The sequence below is a fragment of the Lissotriton vulgaris genome, chromosome 2_1 (genome assembly GCF_964263255.1).
Source record: "Lissotriton vulgaris chromosome 2_1, aLisVul1.2, whole genome shotgun sequence".
NCBI lineage: Eukaryota > Metazoa > Chordata > Amphibia > Caudata > Salamandridae > Lissotriton > Lissotriton vulgaris.
In genome coordinates, this window is record NC_141687.1 from 828,223,323 (window position 1) to 828,244,163 (window position 20,841).

Sequence of the window (20,841 nt, forward strand, 5' to 3'; positions counted from 1 at the left end):
TTGTTTGCTTTTTTAGCAGCTTTCCAAGCAGTGCTTCGGGCGCTTGTTTGTATTCCACAGGCATATTGTTTGAGCCGACATACCGTTGCAGGCATGGCCCGCTGTAAGCCCAGAGCGCTGTGGTGATTCTTTTTTATTGAAGGGGGGATTAACTTTTGAGGAAACAGAATAATCTCATCGGCATCTTTACCGCACATTTCTGAACCGACGAATACGTCTTACTCTGATATAATTAATTTAATTGCAGCGGTAATTCTGTATTAGAATCAGAGGGGGCAGAATGAGGAGACAAGATGAAGGGAAGCTGTGGGTCTCTGAAGGTGGCACTGGGCACTCTGGCATTTTTTGCAGTGGGTTGCATGCTAGAGCGCTGCCTTCAGACCTGAGGAAGCAAACACAAGGAGATGATGGACGGAGTACTGAAACTTTTCAGACACTTAGCCCCAGTCACAGATCTGGGTTGAATCCATCATCGCCGCTGGAGTAGGAAGGGTCCGTAAGAATCTGGACATCAAAACTTACCTAGAGTGGCAGCGGGGCTGTTCCTGACAACAACAATAAAACAAAAAAAATGGCTGCCGCAAAGCTCAGAAATTTTCGGAATCGGGGGCGTGTTTTTGCAGAGTGACGGATGATGTCACAGATAGAAAGAACGCAAAAAACACGCCCCCGAATCTGAAAAAGACGGGGCTTAAAGGGAGTGACGCCCCTCTCCTCCAATGGCTGGCTAGCATTTACGAGGCCAGCCAATGGAAAAGAGGGGCGGGTTCCAAGCCCCCACTAAGAAACATTAAATCTCGGGCTCCGCCCACTGCTACGCAGTACGACGATCCTCGACCTAAAAAGGGCACTTGTGCACAAAAACAACTTCTATCCGCCAAATAAAAGCATACGGTTGAATTGCATAAACATAAGTAAGATTCGCTCAATTACAAAACAGAAAAAGCCACCAGAGAAACACCTACCTGTCCAAATGCAAACTGTAAACGAGCTTGCTTAGGGATCCTGCACTGGCGTGGCTGAAGGCCGTAGTTCCCAAGCACCATGGCAACTTAGTCTTGATTCCATCTTATTTATACACCACTCTACACTTGCTGCCTCTGTTTCACTCTTGCAGGTTCATTATCATCCCGCTTCTCCTTTTATCACTGTTTTCCTATCAGTCCTTACCACCTTCTTTATCGCTTTTCTGCCTTTGCCTGTTTTATTCTTATGAATAAATCCTGGTCCCCAGAAATGTGGATTGGTGTCTACCAACTGAAACACCGGCACAAATTAATCACTGCCTTTAACTCCACTCATTTATACTCATCTAATTTGTCTCAGAAAGATATAAGGCTGAGTAAATTGATTCCTAGATCTAGTTTTTACATACAGGTCATCCACTAAGCTATTTGGAAGACTTCTGCACAGCAAACATACACTACAGATTTCACATATGAGCCCTTATTAAACAATATCTAACAAAAAAGAGAGAGGAGAAAACGGAGGAGCTTGTTCGTCTCCCCTGAGGCTCAATCAACAAACAATGAGTTTGAGCTCGAAATTCCTCTTGTATACCATAGAGTCATGGTCATTAAATAAGTCTCTCTTGCAGGGAACCCATTAGGTATATAAAATAACCCTCATCCACCAACCTAGTTGGTGGCATGCTTCAGCATTGGGTTCCCAAATGGGTGGCTGAGTGCCTCCTAGGTGTGCTTGGTTGCCTGATTACAATGGAGCTGGTTTGATTTTGAGTGGGGTAGTGAGTAACGTGACCTGAAAATTTCAAAACGACCTCCAGGATATCAGAAACTGTATTATGCAGTCTCTGGGCTAGGGTTAAAAAGAGTCATTGGACGTAAGTGAGAAGATATGCTCTCACATGTCCCAAAAATGGTGAAAATGGTTGGAGTGAAATGGTCTACATGTTTCAGGCAATATTCTCCAATTTTTTAAACCAATGCTGAATTTCTTAATTTCTGCACTGATTTCCACTATACACACCTTAGCAGGTGTGCATAGATTACACTTGCTCTGGGCAAGCTCACCTTGAGCCACTGGTCCTTAGAAAAGCCAATCAAATTGGAGCATATTGGCTGAAACATATATACACCATTCTCACTACCTTTGGGACAAGTGAGACCAAATCTCCTCACTCACATCCAATGACTCTTTTTAACCCTACTCCAGGGAGTGCATAGTAAAGATTCTGGTATCCTGGAGGTAGTTTAAAATTTTTCAGTTTCACATTATTCACTTCCTCACTCCAAATCAAACCAGCTCCGCTGTAATCAGATGTTCGAAGCACACCTAGGAGGCACTCGGCCCCTTGGGTGGGAACCCAATGATGAAGCATGCCACCAACTAGGTTGGTGGGTGAGGGTTCTTTTATAAACCTAATGGGTTCCCTGCAAGGGAGACTTATTTGATGACCATGACTCTATGGTTTATCCAAGTTGAATTTGAGCTTTTATTGAAACAATGCATCAACGTACCTTCCAGACCAAGCTACTGGTAAAATACAATCCCACCCACACAGAGAATCATTGTTAACATGTAGACTAAGTTATCATACATATAGGCAATCGGCAGAAAATACACTCACTCCTACTGCAAACCCAGGTGCTAGCAATACAAACCCACAACTATTAGTAAACTATTTATACACCCAGCTGGTGGAAAATACAGTCTAATGAAACTGCAGAGAACACTTCTTATAGCTGTTAAGAATGCAACAATCCTCAACAATCAAATAACACATGCCGCTACACTCCAGGCCTGGAATGAACTTACCCCTCCCAGGATCCATCTGGTCGCTGCACCCTGCGGCAGTACTCCAAGCCCTGGAGCAGCGTCTCCCTAGAGGGGGCAGAATATTGAAGGTCAGGTAGGAGTCTCTTATTTATTTAATTTATTTATTTATTTGAAAAGTTTTATATAGCGCTGGCTAGACCCGGAAGTATCAGAGCGCTTTACATGAGAAAGGACATTGTTTCAGAACATTGTTGTATAGTTACATCAGTTATAGTTGCAGTTACCAGTATATGCTTAGGGGATAAGATAATTAGCACGTAGCATATCCAAGACACAGGTCATATGGGGAATGGAAGGTAGTGGGGGAAAGGTAAATAGGGGAGTGGAAAGCAGACAGAGTCAGGTAGATCTGAAGGGGGAAAGTACTCCAGGAGGAACAAAGTAGTCAAAGCAGTCGAGGAGAAAGACAGATAAAACCATGAAGAACCGTGACAAACAATGTCTGATGTCCAGCTGGGTAGGTGACGGCCAAGGGGGTGACCCAGAGCCAGACTCTGCTATGGCTGCATAGGACAGCTCCACCAGGCAGCGGCCATGGGTACTCGGGCTCCACAGTAAGTTCAAACAGTTAAAGTTTCAGCCAGTGGGGCTTCATAGTTCCATAGAAGACATCAGTCCCGGTGTTACTGTGAGGCGCTGTCCGCCTCGTCCTACATCTCAGGGTGAGGGCAGGTGAGGTCCAGATGGGGAAATTGCGGCCCCCATTTTAGAGTCAGACAGGTACAGGAAGCATCTCGGGACCGAACGCAGTGAATGGCGGGTACAGTGCAACAGTCAGCAAACAAACGCTGCCCCTGGTGTTCCATTCAGAGTAAGCCTGTGGGTCATCTCACCAATGTGAGAGTTGTAACTCATTGTGGAAAAGGACCACTGTGGTGGCCATCTTGGGGTCAGGCAAGAGATTCTGCCTCTAGTGTTCCATTCGGCCGGTCCACTTGACCATGGACTGACCCATCTGTTTAGTTAAGCGGGCTCATGGGTCGCTGCTAGTTGTTCTAGGGAGCACCCCTGTCTCCTCGGGCATGAGGACCCCTGTCACAGCATCCTGTGGATGAAGAGTGGTATGGCCTCCCTCCTTTCTAATGGGCACCCACCATTTCACATCAAAAACGCTCACCCCTTCTCCTTAAGGGTGCCGTAGTGGCCGGGGCCTCTCCGATAGCCTCTTGGGGTGCAACCCGGTAATATAGGAGCTGTAGTGGTCCTCTTCCCCCACAGAACGAGCTCACTGTGTCTCAATGAAGGAGCGGTTGTCCTCCCGCACATCGCAGCCGAGTCCCAGACCTGCTCCGGCACTTGCTCTCTCCTTCTTTGTGGCCAGATGGGACCGCTATGCAGCGATGGACCGGGGGCGTAATCAGGCCCAAAGTGGCCGCCCCGCAGGGTCCCAGATTGACCCCTGCTGCTTCTTTCTTCTCACGTCAGCCCGCAGCGTCCTCTTGGGTCCCCCGGGTGCCTCCAGGTATCATGCCTAGAGGGCCCGCTATTCCCTAGATCTCCACTTCTTTGGGTCAGGGAAGGCAGTCATCGGTTCTGGCCCCCTCGCAGAAGTTTCAGGCTCTTGCCAGAACCAGCTGTTGGAAGAGGCAACCCTATATGCACCAGATTAGGAAATGAGCCCGGGTGGGGGGGGAGGAGAGAGGTAAAGGGCACAATACCCAATGGTTTAGTATAACCCAGAACACCATGCCCTCATTCTCCTTGATCAAGAAAGCAGTGGTTCCTGTGGTGCAATAAATGTACGGTAATGATTCAGTACATAGCGTAATAGCAATCACAGTGAAGAGGGGTTTAGGCAGAATGTCAGAAGGAAAAGCAAAGCTCATAGTACCAAGTTTTTATATCATCATTGTCTTTATATTTCAGAAAAACGAGTTCAACCAATTATATACATTGCACACATAGCATTCATGAAAAGTGCAAAGTGTCCCATGTGTATCAGTGAGAACCAAAGAACAGTTAAGTGGCAGTGAGTGATTATATACAGGTTTCTACTAGGGGTATTTACAAGGAAAAGGAAAGTGAGGGCATGAAAAGACCCCTCCTAGAATCAGGTCCTTGGTCTTTGCCCACAGGGGGCTGAATCATTTTCGGGCGACCAAAGCCGCCGATGTAGTTTATTCTGGCCGAGTGGTTTTCAACAGGAATATGCCTGTGATTCTGGAAGAAAGCACGCAATCGCGAATCAGTCTGCCCGGGTACGACTGATTCCTCGGTCACCGAGAAATCAGTCGAACCTAAGAGGTCTTGTCATCTACATTACCACCCACAGTGTACCCGGCCGGGTCCACTGTAAGTAATTTAACGTTCCTACTCACGCATGGGTTGCTCTTCTGGATTAACACGTACACATTAAGCAAGATGTCCCACAACGCTTGGTCGTGCGAGACCCCTCACCTTCCGGGTCGAAACGCAATCGACGCTATAGGAAATGAACCATACAAACAGTGCCTATGATTGTAGATAGCCACTGTCTAACCATTGTGAAAATTATCATTCATGGTCACTTTCCTTTTCCTTGTAAATACACCTAGTAGAAACCTGTATATATTCACTCACTGTCACTTAACTGTTCTTTGGTTCTCACAAATACACATGGGACACTTTGCACTGTTCATGAATACTATGTGTGTAATGTATATAATTGGTTGAACTCGTTTTTCTGAAATATAAAGACAATGATGATATAAAAACTTGGTACTATGAGCTTTGCTTTTCCTTCTGACATCCTGCCTAAACCCCTCTACACTGTGATTGCTATTACGCTATGTACTGAATCATTACCATACATTTATTGCACCACAGGAACCACTGTTTTCTGGATAAAGTACGCACCCTGGTTCCTCTGTGAGTAGGGTTCCCTTGTATTTCCTTGTGACTCATTGTCCTTGAAGCATAGGAACTATGCTAAGTGGGTTTACAAAACTCACATCTGAAAAACCCGCTACTATAGTATGTTTACTGCTCAAGCAATATACAGTATTTTAATATTGATGCCAGTGAATCCTGTAGCATCTGTGGCCATTCAAGGCATGTCTGCTGCTATTTGTGGCCAGTATGTAGTTCCCCAAGTCCTTGTGACTCCTTTCTTTTGGATTTCTTCATGGACTGCGATGATAGAGAGTTCCTACAACGTCCACAGTGGGATCAATTAGCAGTCCATTGACAGGCAGGCTCTAGAATTGGGTCCAAAGAATCTCCTGCGGATCTCCATGAAGTCTCCATTCTGATTTGTTAATATCCATTGGGCATGGAAGGGCCAGTTCAAAGATACACACTTAAGCCGAGTTCAGAGTAGGAACTAGGGAAGGCAATGGCTTCAGAGTGTTAATTCTCCAGGTCTTGTGCTTGACCCCAAACCAAAGTAATCTTGACTGAAGCAAACAGTCCATGGACATAGACTTCTAGTGCTCTGGTAAACCTGGCATTTCAGAGTCCTGCTGCAATGGAGAATGCAATGGAAACCCCGCCCACTCTTCGCCCATATTTGTCATTAGCTTGTGTTATTGTCCTTCGTAAATGCTGGCTTCTGATTCGTAATTGGGCTTGTTAGTCCCTCCTTGGTATCGCCTTGTCTGGATTTGCTACCTCCCATAACAAATGGACCTTTTGCTTGGCCCGTTACACATTCTGCTTTATCTAGTGGGTGAGCACTATTTTGCTTATTGACAGTGATGGGGACCATGCAGCTGTTTTTTGTATTTGCAGAGCGCTCACACAGGACAATGGCAGCTGCTTTTTTTATAGAGAGCTATGCTGCTGTACCTTGCATGCTGAGCGTGGTGCCCAACTACACTACTCTCAGTTACAATTTTTTTTAAACTTTCATGTTGAGCACAGCGCTTGCTTCAGGGACACTGCGGTCTGTTTCTTTACTTTTAAAAACGTTAGGAGTGAGCGTGGCGCCCGTTTCACAGACACCGCGCTCTAATGTCTCACGTTGCTGACCTTATGCCTTTGGTTCTGTACAGCATTTGCAATGGAATAGGTCTCGCATTTACGCAAGTTTGAGCTATTGGCATTGGAACTGACAATACCTTTTATTTATGTTTAGGTTTTTAACCCCTTCAGTGCTGCCTCGGTGCATTGGCCGACGGCAGCACTACCTCCCCAGTGCTGCGCACGACCATTGGACGTCCATTCAGCACTAGTTCCAATGGACAGCGCAGCTCTGGGGAGGAATGTTTAATAGCATCTATGAGGTTAAAACACAAATAAAAGGCATGGTCATTTACAATGCCAAAAGCTTAAACTTGTGTAAATGCAAGACCTATTGTATTGCACATGCTTGTTAGACATAGGGAATGGTTGCGGGACACCTTTTATATTCTTGGATACTGATAACTCATCTTCTCAAGCTTCATTCTTGTCAACTCTTCAGTGTGGTCCCTAGCATAGACCAGTTTACGATTTGGGTCCAGAGTCCCCATATCTGTACCTCTCACACAAACCCAAATCCACTGAGAAAAAGCTCTAGCAAAAACGCTGGGACCCAACAAAGTCTGACATTCTAAGTCAACCAGAGTGCATCTGCAGAGGATAAAACTGGCCTCATTTCCATTGTCATTGTAAAACTTGTGGGTAGGAAATAAATTTAAAAAATCGGGGTCGTATCTCCTCTCCGAAGGTATCAGCGCCACCTTTTCTCTCTGCTTATTTAAGTTGTAGCTATTTTTTTTACGTACTTGGTAAATAAGGATTATAAATTACCCTGTCAGCATTTGTACACTCCTGCCATCTAGTGTTGGGGTCAAGCTGTTGCAACTTATTGTTGTTTGAAGAAGTCTTTCTAATCATGAGGTATCAGTGACTCTTCCTCTTGTTGTGAACGTGCCTATTCTATAGCTAAATTGTTTTTCGCACAGCAGGTGAAATGAAATGATATGAGTAGGGTGAGAGTAGGTATGGAGTAGTGAGTAGGTTAGCATAGTGACCATCTGTGTTATTAAAATAATTATGGGGGTTGAAGATATCTGTAGCAAATACTGGCTTTCGGGGAGGCGATGGGTGCATTTGAATCTACTGCACTACATACGACAAACAGATGCTTACGGGGTAAGTAACATAATCTGTTGGTAGCATAAGTGGCTGTAGATTCACATGTTCTGGTTCAACTATAAAGCAGCATTCCCTTGAGCAGTGGCTAGCCAGAGGATGGTGCATAGGTCTGAAACACTGAATCCTCAGGACCGTTTGACCAACTCTAGCCTGTTGCACAGCAAGAATATCCACACAATGTTTCTGTGGAGGTATGTGGAGTTGACCATGTGGCAGCTTTACAGATGTCAGATATGGGTATGTTCCCAAGGAAAGCCTTAGTGGTGCCCTATTTGCGGGTGGAGGGAGGTTTGGGAGGCAGGTAAATGTAAATGTAAATGTAATGTAATGTAAATGTAAAAGTAAATGTGTGTGTCTTGTAAAGCGCACTGCTACCTGGAGGCGTCCTGGCGCTATAGACCGCTGGGGAACCCATCCTGGCCTTCCCTGTGAGATGTTCTCTCCTGGGTATCTCCAAGGTGAAACCAGGCATCCCCGGCGTTAGTGGGGGGCCGTTGTGGAGATGAGGCAAGCTAATGCCCAGAGTTGCTGAGTGTGATCCCTGGTTAGAGTAGGCACCGAGGCGAGAATTATCAAGTCCGCTGACTCTGGTTCACAACCCTGCCACGTCAGGGATTGAACTCTAGTCCCGGGCCGTCCTCTGCTTCCAGGTCTGATGCCTCTAACCAGTGAGCCACACCACTCCACAGGTAGGGTCTTTTGGCTTCAAGGTAGCAGGTTTGGATGCATTTGACAATCCACCTGGCTATACCTGCCTTTAAAATGGAATGACCTTTATGAAGCTGTGCAAAGACAACAAAAAGTTGTTATGTTTTACAGACGGTAAAGTACGCTTAACATCAAGTGTGTGTAGTGCTGTCTCCGCTACCCAGTCAGAATGGGGGAAGAATTCTGGGAGCTCAATTGTTTGGTTATGGTGAAAAGGGGACACAACCTTGGGTACAAATTTGTTATTGGGTCTAGGGACAACTCTGTCATTGTGGACCTGGAAGAAAGGCTCTTGCAGTGTAAGGGCCTGTAGCTCACAATTACACCTAAGAGACGATATGGCTTTTAAGAAGGCAAACGTCCAGGAAAGAAACTATAAAGGGTAAGAGTATAATGGTTGGAAAGGAAGGCCCACGAGTCTGGTGAGGGTAATGTTGAGGTTCCAGAATGGGCACCATTGGCACCCTGGGTGAGATGACACATTTAAGGCCGTACATGAAGGCTTTATTGACAGGGATTCTAAAGAGTGAGTGTTCCCTGTCCTGCATATATGTGGCAATAGCAGCTGGGTGTAACTGAATCAAGGTACAGTTTGTCTCTGACTTTTCCAAATGTAAGTGATAACAAATTATGTTTCGACCACTGATTTATGAGGGTTTATGTGGTTTAATGTACAGTAGTCAACAAACCTCTTCCACTTAGAGGCATAGCAATTATGCATGGTGGGCCTATGAGCTTACTCTAGGATATTCATTCACTCTTGCGGCACGTTAAGGTCACCAGACTCTAGGACCTTGGGAGCCAGATAACTAGATGTTAGAGTCTGCTGTGGTTCTGTGTGAGAAGGTCCAGCCTGTTGGAAATCCTCTGGTGTGAAGCAATGGACATCTCTAGAAGGGTTTAGAACCAAGATTACCTGGCCCACATAGGAGCCATAAAGATGAGGCTGAGGAATGTTTTCCACAGTTTCTTCACCACATATGGTAGAAGTGGAAGAGGAGGAAAGTGTATGCAAAGATCCCTGACCTCATCATCCACAGAACATTGCCCATGGACAAGGGGTGTGGAAACCTGGAGGCAAAGTTTAGGCATTTTGCATTTTCACACGTGCCAAGAGGTCTAACTCTGAGATCCCCTACTGACGGAAGTACAGGAGTGGACTTGTGGGTGAAACTCCCATTTGTGAACTTGATGCTGTGTCCTGCTGATCGGGTCTGCAAAATCGTTGTCCACACCCACTTGCCAAGGCTCACTCAATGGCAAAATTACTGCGCCAGTGCTGACAGCTGCAGCGAGTGAGTGCTGCCTTATTTCTGTACAACATGGAGGTCATTTTGAATGTTCGCACAAGGATTACCTTAGCCTGAAAGTCTTGAGGGCCAGGTGTATGCCTAAAAGTTCCAGATGGTGGATATGTAGATCTCGTTGGTGATGTGGCCAAAGACCCTGGACTGTCATGTCACCTAGATGTGCCTCAAACCCAGTGAGTAATAGGTCTTCTGTGATGGTCATCTGCAGAATTGGGTCTGCGATGGGCCTACCCCCACTATACGTTTGCTGTTCTACCACTGCAGATAGTGATGGGTGCTGGATTTTAATGAAACTAGATCTGGTTTGGATGGTCTAGAAAAACAGAAAAGTCGTGAGTCTGCTCCTGAACTCAGCATGTTGATGTTCCAAGGTAGCTGGGGGTGGTCGCTCCAGGCTTTGGGCGTAGGGTGGGAGAATGAGTGACTTCCGGACCGATTGCACTGGATGCTTGGGATGGTGGTGAGGGCAAGGGCGGCAGACTGCAGGTGTCTGGTGGGCCGGTGGAAGGTCAAGCAGTTGTTCAGGTATTATGGTCCGGTGTTGTGGGGGACTCTGTAGGCGTGCGTGAGAAGTTTGAAGTGGCATCTCGTCTTGCCGGGGAGCCAGTGCAGGCTACAGAGGTGGGGCGTGATGTGGGCTTGTTTGTGCAGGTCTAGGATGATTCTTGCTGATGCGTTCTGCATGGTTTGGAGGCGATTGATGAGGTGGGTGGTGGTTCAGGTATAGAGAGCATTCCTGTAGTTGAGTCGACTGGTGATGAGGGCATGGGTGACAGTTCTCTTGGTGTCAGTGGGGATCCATCTGAAGACTTTCCGGAGCATACTGAGGGCATTGAAGCAGGTGGAGGCAGAAGATTTGACCTGGCATCTCATGGAGAGTTAGCTGTCGATGATGATTCAGAGGTTACGAGTGTGAGTGGATGAAGGGCAGGGGCCACCAGGTGTCATCCCACGGTGAGGGGGGTCTACCGAAGAGGAGAACTTCGGTTTTGTTGGCATTGAGGTGGGGCAGTTGGCTTTCATCCAGTCTGCGACGTTGGTCATAGTGTCCTGGAATCTTGATCTGGTGGAATCAGTGTTTTTGGTGAGGGAGAGTATAAGGTGGGTATCGTCATCGTAGGAGACGATGCTGAGACTGTGGCTAACAGTGATGGGGGCCAGAGGGGTTATGTAGACATTGAACAGTGTTGGGCTGAGTGAGGAACCCTGGGGCCGTGGGTGTATGGTGGAAGGTGAGTTCTTTGGGTGTGTCCGATGAGGAAAGAGGATAGCAGCTTGAGAGCATTGCAGTGAATGCCAATGTGGTCGAGTCTTTTGATGAGGAGATGGTGGGAGACTGTCGAAGGCCTTGACAGGTCAAGGAGTATAAGGGCTGTGGATTTGCAGTAGTCGTAGATGGATCTGATGTCATCAGTAGCTATGAGGGATGTGTCTGTGCTGTGGTTCGGGCAAAGCAAGACTGAGAGGGGTCAAGCAGGTGGTTGGACTTCATGTAGTCTGTGAGTTGGCAGTTGATGGCTTTCTACAGTACCTTTGCCGGAAAGGGGTGGAGCGAGATGGGTCGGTAGTTCTTGAGGTCAGATAGGTCAGCTGTAGGCTTCTTTAGCAGGGGAGAGATATATGGAGCCCTGCGTGGGGGGACTATGGCTATACATGAGCCCATCATACCTAGGAGGCGCACCACTGTTCAAGCTGTGAGAGGACAGAATTGCTAAAAAAGAGGTAGTAGCTGCTGAAATGCCTCCACCATTTGATCTATTGGGTAGGCCTTGGCTGAGACAGGGTGTAGGATAGACCCCAGAAAGGGTTAGATCTGAAAAGGCTGGAGTTGGGACTAAGTGGCATTGACTGTAACCCCCAAGCCGTGGAGCAGGAAGATAGCAGCTTGGATGTTGGCTAGGCACTCCTGTCTGCCTCCACTCTTGATCAGCAAGTCGTCAAAGTAGAGGAATACATGGGTCCCTTCCTATCTGTGGTGGGTTGAGACCATTGTGAGGCATTTGGTGAGGACTCTTGATGAGGCAGATGGATGGGGATGTAAGTAGGCGTGTTCTGGTCAGGTGTAAGCATGAAGCTGCTTTACTGCAGCAGGGCATTGCTATCTTACAGGGTGACCATTTTGGAAATGTTCTAAGATGATGTATCTGTTAAGAAGCCTGAGATCTATTATTGGCCTTGGGGAACAGTCTTTGGGATGAGGTAGTTAACGGAGTAGACGTCTTTGCCCCGTGTCAGGGGGGCACTGGCTCAATGGCCACTTCGAGAAGGAGAGCCTGGACCTCCTCCTGTATGGAGCGAAGTGGTTTGGGCTAAGGTTAGTGTGTGTGTGTGGGGTGGGATGTTTCGTGGGGTTGAGGTGATCACGAAGCAGTAGCCATGGCTGGTAATAAATAGAAAACACCGGTCTATGGTGACTTCAACTTGGAGGGGAAAATATAGTTGGTGCTTCCTCTCTATAGGTGTAGTGTCATTGGGACAAGTTAATAATTAGAGATAGAGGCTCCCTTGAAGGACATGCCTCTGCCTCAGCCCTTGGAGTTAGTGCCCCATGTGTATCCCCTACTTCCTGGTTGGTGACAGTCCAGCTGCTGTTTCTGGAATAACTGTGTTGGGGAGGTAGTTTTCAACTCGCTCTTTGCGTGATGTCTGCGAAAGAAGCCCCTGGTTGGTGGTACTTGAAGAGCACCCATGGACTTAGCTGTATGTGTGTCCTTCTCTTTTTTTGTTCAACATCTCATCAAACTGGGGGCCGAAGACGAGCTTGCCATTAAAGGGCAGGTTGAGCCAATGTCGTTGGACGTCTGGCTTAAAGTCAGAAACACACAGCCAAGAGTGGCAACAGTGTTTACCTCTCCGGCAGCTATATCAGCTGAGATTAATACACACCTTATGGAGGCATGAGAGATGGCTTTCCCATCTTCGATGATCTCATCCTCCCACTTCCTATCAGTGGCTAGACCTATGGCCGCCCATGGTGGCCCCTGCATTTGCCGCCCGTGGCTGTGTGTAATGCGATGTGTAAGGGTGCTGCGATTTCCTCAGCAGCCACCCCGCAGCAGCTGCAGTTAAGGGGGGGGAAGCCACTGCCCACCAAAACTCCTGCTGCCCGGGGCAGATTGCCCCCTCAGATCCCTACCCCACCCTTGCTATGCCACTGCTTCCTATACTGGTCTGAGAGATGCTGGAGCAAGGCACCAATTTCTTTCCATTGGGCCTTGTTGTATCTAGACAGGAGATTCACAGAACTGATGACACACCAGTGTGTAACAGAAGCAACTGCTACCCTTTTGCCTTTTGTCATCCGTATCATTGCTCTTACTCTCCTTATCAGGAGGGGGAGTGTCACCTGTGGCTAGGGCTGTCGCATTCTTCCAGGTGAGGGAAACCACCAGGGAGTCCTGGGGACATGGCCTATGATGTGTAGGATAATCAGACGGTGCAGTTTTAAATGTTTTCTCTATCCTGGACATTTCCACCTGGCATTTGACTGGCTCCCTGAAAATTTCTGGGGCAGATTTGACCATACCCTTAAGGATAGGATGAAACTGGAAGGAGCGTTTGGATCTTGATACCATCTTTACCAGGAAATAGTCATCCTCATGGGTAACATGAAGTTTCGTCTTTTAATAGGTAGCTGCACTCTGGTTAACACAGTGGCATGTGGTGTTATTGTCTATTGGGACGTCCTAATAGGGACATGTTCAATGTCAAGGTCTGTTGGGGACTCAACATTATAGTTCTCCCAAGGATCATCTGTGCAATGAAGGTAAGTGGTCGCTGGAAGTCCTCTGCTTGTGAGTAGGGATTAGGCCTACCTGAAAGGCAGTAAGATTCCAGTGACTCTTCTGTGGAAGTACCAGGATGTGAGGGAGGAGGAAGGTGTGATGGAGATGGTGGTGGGTGTGGTGGGGTAGGTGGAGGAGGGGGTGAAGGGCTGGCAGCGTTGTCCTTTGTCGCTTGGCATACACAGGTAGTAGAGTCCGGTGTGGAGTGTCCTTCAAGGCAATTCTCTGATTTTTAGGCAAAGTCTTTCTGGAGGCGTCAGAGATGCCGGGATGGATAATAATGTGTCGCACTGTCCGTCGTCAAGCTCCAGCTGGATGGGCCTGTTGTTGTAGTTATCTGTAGATGGTCTCAGAGCCGACCCTGATACTGGCGTCAATGGCACTTTCACCTTCAAAGGAGCTGTCAGGTCTGACGCCTCAGCACCGACGGGTCCGTGGAGATCGCAGCTTCAAGCTGGATTCTGTCTCAGCTCTGAAGTTTTGTCTCAGAACCATCCAGAACCACAGGGCAGGGGCGGACATGGAGGTAGCAGTGGTTTACGCACAGGGCATGTTGTGGACCCAGCGACTGTCTCTCCGATGCCAAATGGTCTTCTTGCTCCTGAAACGCAGTGGGTATTGTTGTGCGTAGGGGAAAGACACAGGTTACAGACACTGTGGAGGTCAGCCCAATGGTACTATGAGTGGTACTGAGGGCATCTTTTGTAGGGTGTTAATTCTCTCACTCTCTAAGCCTCTTCATTCTATGAATTATTTTAAGAAAGATTGGGTGCACTGAAGGGTAGGGTGCCCCAAGGGCCAAAACGACTGATATTTGACAACGATGTCAAGACCGTGTCAAGAGGGAAGAGGAAATGGAACAATAGGTGAAGTAGAAAATCTTCTTAGCGACAGGATGGGAAAGAACAGGTAGCAGGACCATGCTATTCAGTATTAAAGGTGTTGAGACCAGGAGCAATATTGGTACACTTCCAAACCAGATAGTGGAGAAAAACAATCTAACAATGGTGTCTGTGCAGATGTGTCTTAACAACTAGAGGAGGAGTCTCCGATACCTCATAACTCGAAATGCTTCTTCGAACAAAGAAAAGTTTCAATAATCTGAGCTCAACACTAAATGACAGGAGTACAGAGAGCACGTGTTTACACAGCCAAACATGTTATAATCTCTTTTTTTCTCAAGACTAGAGAACTGACTGTACACTTAAGTAATGCTGTTTTAATTTCTGTTAAATATTGTACGCGATTTTGTAACTTCTACCACCTTCAGAGGTAAGCCGTAGCTGCTCACTCTTACTAATTGAGCATCAAGTGCCCTAAGGATGAAACTTATCTGATTGGGATGCATTAGCATAGTGGCCCTGGATAGCCAGTGGTAAACGTCAGTACCCACCCAGGAAGCCACAGAATACTCACTAACTGCTACAGGATCCCAACAAAAGGCCATATATGTATATTGTGGTAGGTTTGTGACTCCTGTGAACATCAAATGTCAAACAGGCATAGATTATAACCAATCACTGACCTCAAGGTTCAGAGTCAACCCAAAGGCAGTAAGGCTTATGATTGATACAGAGTTGTACATTAAATTATTTGAAACTCTCTTTACATCCTCCCACAGGATGGCTCATTAACCCCTTCGTTGCTAGGCCTTTCCCCCCCCCCGTGCTAAGCCTTCTTTTGGCTATTTGGGATAGTTCGCGCTTAGGCCCATGTAACCTTTTGACCACATAAGGTATCCACGCCAAATTTGCGACCTTTTTCTCCAACATCATGGGGATTCTAAAGGTACCCAGGGTTTGTGGATTCCACTGGAAGTGACCCAGATATGAGCCAAAATAAAGCAAAATTATGTTTTTGGGGGAAAAATGGGAAAAAAGGGCTACAGATGAAAGCGTCTGTTTTTTTTCCCTGCAAATATTATTAAAAAGGGGTTGTGATGCTGAAATCACCATCTTCCAAGCTTTCAGGGACAAGCAGACTTTTGTCAGAAAACCAACATTTTTTACACAGTTTTGGCATTTTTCTGGGAGATAGCTTATTTTTGTGCTTTTAACCTCCTTCCAGTTAATGGTAGAAATGGGTAAGAAAGCAATAATGGACCCTGGAAAGCTATACATTTTAAAAAAGTAGATACAATTCTGAATTTAGCAAAGGGTCATTTGTGTAGCTCCTTCAAGGTTTCTTTATAGAAACTATCAGTTAAATATGGGAAAATTTGAAAATTCGTTGAAAAAACAGCCATTTCTGTCAACGTTTACACCTGTAACTTCTTCTAAGCAATATACTGTTACATTTGCTGGACCTTTCTGGTTGTGCGGATATATAGGACTTGTAGGTTCACCAAGAACCCGACGAACCCAGGGCCAATAACTGAGCAGCGTCTTGCAATGTTTTCTTATTATATACCGGGTATATAGCAATTATTCTGGAAAAATGTATACATGGAAAAATCGGTATGAAAGACACCTATGTATTTCTGAAATGGGAACAAAATATAGAGTTTAGAAACAGTAGATATTTGCACATTTCCAAAATTGGGAGTACCCATACTAGCATGAGAAATATAGGTCATTTTGGAAAATGACTTCTTATTTACACATTGTCTTTCATTTGGAAGGCAGAAATGCATTGAAAGTCAATTGGTAATAACAGTTGCTCAACAATTCTGGGTTACCCTAAATCTCCTGATAAAAATGGTACCTCACTTGTGTGGGTAAGCCTAGTGTCCACGACAGGAAACGTCTCAAAACGCAACGTGGACACACCACATTTTCACAATGAAAAATTACCCTTTTTTTTAAAAAGTGCCTAGCTGTAGTTTTTGAACCCTAGCTCTGCCGGCACCTAGCAAACCTATACATTTTTTAAAACTAGACACCCAGGGAAATCAAGGATGGGGTGCCTTGACTGGCTCTCACCAGGTTATGTTACCCAGAATCCCTTGCAAACCTAAAACATTGTCCAAAAAAACTAATTTTCCTCGCATTTCTGTGGTGGAAAGTTCTGGAATCTGCGTGGAGCCACAAAAATCCACCCACCCTGAGTTTCCCAAAGTCTTCCGAGAAAAATGTTACCTCACTTGTGTGGGTAGGCCTCGTGGCCGCGACAGGAAACGGAGCAAAACGCAACGTGGACACACCACATTTTCACAGTGAAAATGCTGTATTTTAACCCTAGCTCTGCCGGCACTCAGGGAAACCTAGCAAACCTATACATTTTTGAAAACTAGACACCCTGGGAAATTCAGGATGAAGTGACTTGACTGGCTCTCACCAGGTTCTGTTAGCCAGAATTCCTTGCAACCCTAAAAAATTGTCAAAAAATACAATTTCCTCATATTTCTGTGGTGGGAAGTTCGGGAATCTACGTGGATCCACAAAAGTCCACCCACCCTGTGTTCCCCAAAGTCTTCCGAGAAGAATGGTACCTCACTTGTTTGGGTAGGCCCAGTTCCCGCGACAGAAATTGGCACAAAACGCAACGTGGACACACCACATTTTCACAGTGAAAAATTTCCCTTTTTTTTGGAAAGTGCCTGGCTGAATTTTATTAACCCTAGCTCGGCTGGCACCTAGGCAAACCTATATGTTTTTAAAAACTAGACAACCAGGAGAATCCATGATGGGGTGGCTTGACTGGCTCTCACCAGGTTCTGTTACCCAGAATCCCTTGCAAACCTAAAAGATTGTCCAAAAAAACACATTTTTCTCACATTTCTGTGGTGGCAAGTTCGGGAATCTACGTGCATCCACAAAATTCCACCCACCCCGCGTTTTCCAAAGTGTTTCAAGAAAAATGCTACCTTACTTGCGTGGGCGAGTCAAGTACCCATGACAGGCAAGGGCCCAAAACCTATTGAGGCGACATCAAAATTACCTATCACAAACCAACCTGGTTTTGCAAGGGGGGGGTCCCATGAGTTTTTATCCAGGGGCTCGGCGGTCATCTAGGGAAATCTCCCAAACACACATATTTTTGGAAACTAGACACCCGGGGGAGTCCGGCGTGGTGTGGCTTGCGTGGGTTCCCCAACATTCTCCTAGTTAAAAAAATCACTTTTTTCTCAATTTTCTGTGTGGGAAAGTTGTGGAATTTGCGTGGATCCACAAATTTCCTCATACCCAGCGTTTCCCCAGGTCTCCCGATAAAAATTGTACCTCACTCGCGTGGGTGGGTCGAGGACCCGCGACAGGCAATGGCCCAAACCTAATGAGGCGATATCAAAATTACCTATCACAAACCAATTTGGAGAAATGCTGGGGGGTAGGAAATGTGTTCTTTCTTTCTGCAGCGTGAAAGTTTTGGCACAATAATGCAAGTAAAGTGTGACAGTCACATTTTCCGGTTTGCAGGACATTGTGGGTGAGATAACTTGTTCGGATCCACAAGAGAGACAACACCATGTACTCACATGGGTGTTTAGTCTATGACAATATGTACAGTTCATACGTTTTTCTAAGATGAAATGTACACCTTGGCAGAGAGACAAAAAAGCAAAGATTACTGCACAGCCATCCATTTCTCAAGCACACACACATACTGGTTGGATTTGGCATGAGGGCAAGTGATGGTTCAGTATATAAAATTTTATTAACAAGAGATTTCACAAAAATTAAATGCACTGTTAATAATGCAAAGGACAAAAAACTGAACCAGAGGCTCACAGCTAGTGAGCTGTAAAGCCACGTCAAGGCCCCAACCGCTTCACAGGCCTTTCACACACCTTTCATACATGATACACACAAGACCATCACATTACAACATTCACAAAAAGGGACAAGTTACACCCTGCTTGAGAAAGATTAAAAAGACATATTTTTCTGCACAACCACCTATTCCTCAAGCACACATACATACTGTTTGGATTTGGCATGAGGGTGAGTGATGGTTCAGTATATACAGTTGTATTAACCAGAGATTTCACAAAAATGAAATGCACTGGTAATAATTGAAAGCTCGTGAGCTGTAAAGCCATGACAAGGCATCAACATCTTTACAGGCCATGCATACACCTTTCATACGTGTGACACATACAAAACCATTCACACCGCCAGCTGCGTGCCCTGCACATTACAACACTCACACCAGCAGACAGCGCCATTCAAGGGCCCATCACTTTCACATGCCCACATTCCTGACACAGCAACCACATCAGCTCACGGATTGCGTGGAGCGGCGTTTACCTAGCAGTGTGTGTAGTGACCAGCAGCAAGTCACCACTCACACACCTCCAGCCAAGCGCCAGTCCACACACACCGCCAGCCAAGCGCCATTTCACTCACTGTCAGCCAAGCGCCAGTCCACGCACACCACCAGCCAAGCGCCAGTCCATGCACACTGTCATTAAAAAAAATGTAACAAGAAAGAAAAAACAAACCAATTGCAACTAGATACAAAACTATAACTACAAAAACAACAGCAGTAACTAAAGACATCATTCTATTGCCAAACGTGAAACTTAACAACTATATAAAACCATACAGACCAGGCAGTACACTATTAGACTCACGGTTGCTCCCAAAAACTCTTTTGAGTGTGATACAATCTGAAACATGTGGGCACCTACAGCCCAGTATTAGAAGGACAATAGGCACAGTGCATATGACTCTCCTTCCGCATCCCTCTTTGCAAGCAGACTCTACATCTCTTACAAGGATTGTTTTTTTGGGGCGTGGGAGGAATTGAATCAGGAAAGTGGCGATCTTTCAATCTAGCCACATCCTCCACCACTCCAACTCTAGGAACCACTAGCCTCTTCCACAAAAATAAGGCTGCCTATCACAGACTCCTGAAACTGAACAAAAGTCATCTTTGATGCAGGATAACACTCCTTGAACACAACCAAAGCATTGAAATTTGCTAAATTGAAGAGATGGATGGCCAACTTCTTATATCAAATGTAAGCCTTACGAACAGCAGTGTAAGGTTCCAACCTCTGATCTACTCTATCAACACCACCCATGTGCTTATGGTAGTCTACAATGCACACAGGTTTGCGCACTTCAGCAACCTGACCCCAAACAGTCACAGGTGAAGTACTCTCATCATGAATGGTAGTCAGCATGTACACAACCCTCCTGTCCACACATTTCACAGCTAGCAGTTCCTCACTACACAAGGCACTGCACTGTCCCCTTTGAAGCTTTTTGCAAACAAGCTCTTTTGGGTAACCTTTACGGTTAAAGCGGATGGTGCCACAAGCAGAAGTGTCCACTTTGAACAATTCCTTAAACAATTGCACAGCAGTGTAGAAGTTATCAAGGTACACATGGTGGCCTCTATTAAACAGTCCTCTAGCAAGATCTCACACAATTTTCTCTGAAACTTCAAAAGTGGACGAACATCCAGCGGGGTCAATAGTGGAATCCCTACCAGTGTACACCCGGAAATTATAGACATATCCTGTCCTACTCTCAGACAACAAATACATCTTAATTCCATAACGTGCCCTCTTGCTAGGAATGTACTGCCTAAAAACCAAACAGCCCATGAACAGGACCAAAGACTCATCAACAGATATTTCTTTGCCTGGAGTATGGATCTTTGAAAATTGATCTACAAAGTGATCAAGAACAGGCAGAATCTTAAAAAGACGGTCACAGTCAGGGTTATCTTGTGGCAACGCCAAAGTATTATCAACAAAATGCAGCATCCGAAGCAAAAGTAAATACCGATCATGACTCAAAATTGCAGGAAATATGGCCATTGCCATCAAGGGACTGGAAGACCAATATTATGCCTGCAGCGGCTTCCTTATCAAGCCCATCAAAAAAGTCAAACCCAAAAACGTCTTCATCTCATCCAGATTTGTGGGAGTCCACTGGGTAGCTCTAGGGTGGGGCCTAAGTCTGGCACTGCGGTCACTGAAAAACTGTTCTGCATACAAATTAGTCTGCTCAACAATCTCACCCAAAAATACATCATCCATTACCAACTGAAAAACTGTATAGGCAAATGATTTTCACAATCCACTCTACACCCTGCATCACCACTAAAGGCAGGCAACACCGACTGCACCATGTTTGGATCAACCCAGAGTCCAGCACTTCCAATGGGAAGCCTTAAAGCCCCAGGCTGCAATCCAGATGCCTCTTGCACCATCGGCACATCAGTGTCCTCCTCTAAAACAGGCACTTCATCCACACTGAGAGTAGTTTCATCCACACTGAGAGTAGCTC

The 20,841-nt window shown here is 46.0% G+C and overlaps 1 protein-coding gene across 1 annotated transcript in view; it reads right to left on the reverse strand.

Annotated features, from left to right (window-relative positions):
- Positions 1–20,841, reverse strand: part of LOC147731234 (lanosterol synthase-like) — a 310,880-nt gene that overhangs the window by 50,746 nt on the left and 239,293 nt on the right. The window contains exon 17 of the mRNA XM_086954169.1: positions 2,779–2,844. Coding sequence (XP_086810295.1) covers positions 2,779–2,844 — 66 coding nt within the window. The remainder of the gene's footprint in view (positions 1–2,778; positions 2,845–20,841) is intronic.